The sequence below is a fragment of the Myotis lucifugus genome, unplaced genomic scaffold (assembly GCF_000147115.1).
Source record: "Myotis lucifugus unplaced genomic scaffold, Myoluc2.0 scaffold_10209, whole genome shotgun sequence".
Taxonomy (NCBI): Eukaryota; Metazoa; Chordata; class Mammalia; order Chiroptera; family Vespertilionidae; genus Myotis; species Myotis lucifugus.
The window spans coordinates 1-5,893 of record NW_005881257.1 but is presented as its reverse complement, the minus strand read 5'-3'; the positions used below and the strand labels follow the sequence as shown (position 1 = coordinate 5,893).

General features: G+C 55.3%; 1 protein-coding gene across 1 annotated transcript; it reads left to right on the top strand.

The window, feature by feature from the left end:
• Window positions 1-391: 391 nt before the first annotated feature.
• LOC102433052 (protein WWC2-like) lies at window positions 392-4,999 on the top strand (the record flags this gene model as incomplete). The annotated part of the gene is made up of 3 exons (XM_006109467.1): window positions 392-633; window positions 3,537-3,626; window positions 4,386-4,999. Coding segments are annotated over exons 1-3 (946 nt in total), but the record flags the coding sequence as incomplete, so codon positions are not given.
• Between the last annotated feature and the right edge of the window lie 894 nt (window positions 5,000-5,893).

The following is a 5,893-nucleotide window of genomic DNA, read 5'->3' as shown; positions in this document are numbered from 1 at the left end:
TGCGAGGTCACACCCCCTTAGTGAGGCTCACACCCCTGGTGAGGCTCACACCCCCTGGCGAGGCTCACACCCCCTTAGTGAGGCTCACTCCCCTGGCGGGGCTCACACCCCTGCGAGGCTCACACCCCCTTAGTGAGGCTCACACCCCTGGCGGGGCTCACACCCCCTGCGGGGCTCACACCCCCTGCGAGGCTCACACCCCTGGCGAGGCTCATACCCCTGTGAGGCTCACACCCCCTGCGAGGCTCACACCCCCTTAGTGAGGCTCACACCCCCTGCGAGGCTCACACCCCAGGCGAGGCACACGGGGAATTTAGCGTCCACCCGCCTTAGCCCGTCTGTTTCCTCCTCTTGGAGCTCTGCGTTCACGCTCACCTCTCTCTGTTCCAGCATGGCCAACCTGAAAATTGAGCTGTCGAAACTGGACAGTGAAGCCTGGCCCGGGGCGCTGGATGTTGAGAAGGAGAAGCTGATGCTGATTCACGAGAAAGAAGAACTTCTGAAGGAGCTCCAGTTCGTCACTCCGCAGAAACGCACCCGAGACGAGCTGGAGCGCCTGGAGGCCGACCGCCAGCGGCTGGAGGCGGAGCTGCTGTCCGTGCGGGGCGCCCCCAGCCGGGCGCTGGCTGAGAGGTGGGTGTCCCCGGGGCCGGGCCGGGAGGCCTGTGGGTGTGTCTCAGCCGTGCTGGTGCCCTGCCCCTGGGCTCGGTGCTCTCGGTGCACTGGGCCCGGTGGCTCTTCCTGTCCAGCCATCAAGCACCCGTCCGCTGTCCCTCCGAGTCCCGCGTCCCGCAGCTCCTCCGGTCTGTGAGGATCGGGAAGGTGCCGAGGCAGATGCTGAAAGCGAAGGACGCAGAGCGTCACTGACCGCGGCTGGTAACCGTACCATAAACAAGCCCCTGATGAGCGAGGTTACCTGGACTGTGGGAGCCGCGAGGCTTCCTCTTCTGGGTTCATTACTCACAAGGATGCAAAAGGAGTTACTTCTCATTTCACAAGGAAGGTCAGTCGCTCCCTGGCCCTCTCCCCAGGTCACAGAATGTCCTCGTGGACTTTGTCCGTTGAGAGCCTCCTCTGCAGGAGGTGACATGTAAAGCGGTTTTCTCATCTCTGCGGGAAGGTGTGAATTGATCATTTAATCTTAAAAATCCGGTTCTGCAGTCAGATCAGCAGGACTGTTAGGCAGGGGACCCCCGGGTGTCGGTGTGAAGGCGCTCATCTGCACCTGATGACTGACCGCCGACACCTGTGCCAGCCGTGGACCAGGGGGCACCTGAGCCACCACACACCCTCAGGCCAACAGGGGCAGAGCAGTGTCCAGTCCCAGGTGACAGGAAAGAAGCTCACATTCGTGTAATCCCAGTGACGGGAAGTAACGTCCCAGGACCCAGCCGGACCCAGTCCCTCTGCTTTTTGTACCTTCTCAGCTCCTTGCCTTCTAATTCCTTGTGCTCTGTAAGTGTGTACGGTCATGTGTCTACGTAATACCAAACATTTGAGTCGGCAGCGTGGCTCAGTGGTTGAGTCTTGACCTATAAACCAAGAGATCACAGCTCGATTCCTGGTTGCAGGTTCGATCCCCAGTGTGGGGCGTGCAGGAGGCAGCTGATCCATGATTCTCTCTCATCATTGATGTTTCTCTCATCTCCCTTCCTCTCTGAAATCAATAAAAATGAAACAGTGTGGTGGGGAGGATGGAGGAGGGGGAAAAGTAAGTCTCTTGACGTCCCAGGTTAGGTGGCATCGTGGGTGGACTTGCCTGCCCTGCGTCTAACCGCCTTGGGAGAACTGGCCTTTGTAAGTGAAGATGTTGGTCAAGATAACGCGCAGCTGCAGCCTCACACCTTAGGGAACAGGAGAGTGTGCCAAGGGGAAGCCTCGCAGATGCCGTCCCGGTTCTGTCTTAAAGGACCGCAGCGCCTCACCGGTCCCTCTCCTTCCCCTGGGGATGGAGCCCGCAACCCGGCATGTGCCCTGACCAGGAATCGAACCGTGACCTCCTGGTTCGTTGGTCGATGCTCAACCACTGAGCCACACAGCCAGACGGATTTTACATTTTAGCGTGAAACACACTAGCGTCATGCTGTTGCCTCCTTAACACACCAGAAAGAGCCTTCGTTCGCTTGTGCACTATTTAGATTTATCCGTAATTAGAAAGGCTTCTGCTGCTCAGAAGACTCGGCTCTGAGGAGACATGGGGGCTTTCTCCAGACCTTCCTTCCTTTCATCTGTTTTGTATTAATATTTTTCCTTGTTGAGTTCTGATTTATGTTTAAGAGATTTAAAAAGTACGGCCTGTACTCCTTTTCAAAATCCACCTTTGAAAGCTGTGAATTAAGAATTTACCACCCTTTGAAGTCCTAAACAAAATGACAAGAATTACTTTTTTTACTTTAACATGTAATGAAATTGTGTTGGTGACACATCAAAGGAAAAATACCTATAAATAAAATATGGGCATGTTTTCTTACTGCCTAAAAACATACATAACATTTCAAAGGAGCTGGAAATTAGGGAAATTTTCTTTTTCTTCCCAGGAGAGGAGTTAATGTTTATATCGCCACCTTGCAGGGCGTGAGGCTCTGAGCAGGCTGGTCTGTGGTGATGTCTGAGCGCGCTCCACACACACTCTCCCCACTTGGTTGCCTCCACAGCCTCACAGGCAGGCTCAGGGGGGCTGTGCTCCCCATTGCACAGATGAGTAGGCTGAGGCCTGGACGAGTGGCTCTCCTGAGGACGCACGGCCAGCACAGCACCAGCCTGGACACCGTGGTGTTCCGCGTCCCCTGCCCCCCTCTGAATGGCTCGTTTCCATGACGTCTGAGGGCCCTGAGATGACGCAGCGGCCCTCGGGCAGGCTCCTAGCTGCCTAACCTGGGAGCTGAGTGTGTTTCCAAATGGCTTCTTCGCGTACACAGTTCCGGAACATCTGATTTTCACAAACCCCCGACTCCAGTGCAGTGAAGCCACGTGCACGGAGCTCCACGATGATCTGGTGCGGCGATGGCTGTCCTGCGGACGGAGGGACAGTCATAGCTGTGTCTCTCGCACAGACATTTGGACTAATTGGTTTCTTAATCACTAACGTTCCCATCGAATTAGGATTGGAATTGTTATCACTAAACATTCCTTTGGCACAGTCTTACCTATTCAGTACCTCGGTGACCTGTTATGATTCTCGTCATTGCTGTTACATTGTTCTAGGACTGGGAGCCCAGCACGGGCCTGTGGGAGTCTGTGACCTCGGTTAGTGCCTTGTGTTCCTTCTCACTCTCTTTCTGTAATTCGAGAGAGCGTGAGGTTTTTCGCCCGTTGAAGAAAATCGTAGAAAACCAAATTCACAGCATCCTCAGTTATGCGAACGAGGCGCTCCTGCCCACTTCGCTTCCTGCTGGGGCTGCTCCCTCGCCATCAAGTTCACAGGCGCCCCCCTTCATGCGCATAATGTTTGTATGATAATAATCTTCCCCTTCAGTCTCCGTGTTTTCTCATCGTCATTTGAAAATATAAATTCATTTCTGTGGTTTTTTTTCTAGATTGAAACTGGAAGAGCGAAGGAAGGAGCTGCTCCAGAAACTCGAAGAAACGACCAAATTAACTACTTATCTGCACTCAGAGCTGAAAAGGCAAGTCTCTCCGGTTCTCGGTTCTCAAGGGGACGTCCTTTCCTGACTGCGTTCAGGAATGTTTTCGTCCACCTTTGATTGCTTTTCTCCTTATGTTCAACTGTTTAAAAGAAAAGAACGTAAGTTATACTAGTACAATTCAAACGTGAATGACCAAACTTAAGGTTGCATAGACTTTTCTTTCATGAACCTCCAGGTGGCATTTGAAACACATTTGAAATATCTAGTGGGAAGCAGGTTTTTTTTAGCTTCAGTACACACTTAGGGAAATGACATATCTTGTCCACATCAGCCCTTCTTTTGAAAGGGGGGCGGCAGCTAAGTCCGAGAACATCGTCACTATTTAAACACACACACGAGAGGGGAGGTGGGGGAGCCCAACTCTGTCAGCTCTGCTTCCTCACCGCGCCTCACTTCTCTCAGAAAGTGCCATTTGTTCAGCAAAGGGACTGCACTAGCACTTGGTCCTGTTTACCCGTCTATTTTAAATGACATCCTTGCTTCTGGATCCCTCTGCGGGTAGATTTGCCAATAGGGATTTGATTCCCCCGCTTTTGTGTCTTTTGCGAGAGAGGGGTGGTTTTGAATACGAGTAGGGTTACTGCTGAAAGAGTAGCAGAGAGCCAGGTTGCAGTGTTCATGAAGAAGCCCATCACGGGCTGTTCTGGCCTCACGGGGTCTGAAGAGCCAGCGGTGCTGGGCCTGGGCCTGGGCTTCCTGATGAGTCCAGTTTTGACCATCGCGCTTCTCCTCTCGCAGCCTCTCCGCCAGCACCCTGTCCATGTCGTCCGGGAGCAGCCTGGGCTCCCTGGCCTCCAGCCGGGGGTCCCTGAACACCTCCAGCAGGGGCTCGCTCAACTCCCTCAGCTCCAGCGAGCTCTACTACACCAGCCCGGGCGACCAGCTCGACGTGGACTATCAGTATAAACTGGACTTCCTCCTGCAAGAAAAGGGCGGTTACGTACCTTCCGGGCCCATCACCACCATCCATGAGAACGAAGTGGTCAAGTCCCCCAGCCAGCCCGGCCAGAGCGGTCCCTGCGGGGCGGCCGCCGCGGGCCCTGCGCCCCTGCCGACCGAGGCCCCCAAGTCTGTGACGTCCCTGTCCTCGCGGTCCTCCCTGTCCTCCCTGTCCCCTCCGGGCTCCCCCCTGGTGCTGGAAGGCACCTTCCCCATGTCTTCCCACGACGTCCCTCTCCACCGGTTCACCGCCGACTTCGACGACTGCGACGTGAGCAGCCACTTCGCAGACATGGGCCTCGGCGACAGTCAGATCCTGCTGGACACTGACGCCGGAGGCGCGTCCCAGGCCCTGTTAGAGGACAAAGACCTGCGCGAAGGCGCCAGGGAGCCCTTCTACGAAGGCACTGCAGGTACCTGTGGGCGTCGCTGGCCTGGTCCCCGCTGGGCCGTCTTAAGGGGAATGATGGGAGGGTGACTTTTTCCACTTACACCAATGGTGCTGATCCCCCTGCTCTTTTTTAATTTGCTTCGTCTAAGGAGTGTTTAGGTGATATCCCTAGACACTCCTCTTTATCAAATAGGAATCGCCTTCCCTGGGTGATGATTGAGTCACTGGTTTCTGCTCTGCGTGTGGCAGTGACCGGGACGTGCTCTGCGGTTCTGGAAGGACAAGGCCGAGAGGAGAGCTTTCTGTGCAGAGCTGGCCTGAACCAGACGAGAACCAAAGCCATTAGCATCCTGCTCGTTGGTGCTGGCTCGGTGTTCAGGCTGCCCCGGGGATTCTGTACCAACACGGGTTTGTTTCCGGCCAGACGCTCGCAGACACGCTCCCTCTGCCTGGTGTAGGGTGGCCCAGGGACGGTGCCGCGCTGCCACCTGCTGGCCTCCGTGCTCCTTGCAGCAGCTCTTCCTCGTTCTGCTCAGACAGGAACGGAGACTTCTCTTTTCCGGGGTAGTTTCCCTCTGCGGAGCCGATGTGGCTGCAGAGAGGACAGCGGTGCCCTGTTGGCACGCGAGCACAGCTGTGGTCGAGGAGGGCGGTCTGCCATGGCACTGGCCTGAAAACGAAAACGGAAAGTAGCCCCCCGCGTGGGCCCCGGAGCCCTTCCACACTGCACTCGTGACTGCCAGATCACAGCCCTCTTCGCGGGCGTTTTCCTTGCTGATTCAAGGACCCTGTGTATTGGTCTTCATTGCCCCTAACTAAGAACTAACAATACTTATTCGGCCAGTTCAGCATGTTTAAGATAGTGAATAACCCCCTCTTGTTGACGTGAGTGCCAGCCTATGAAGAAGCGTAGCCC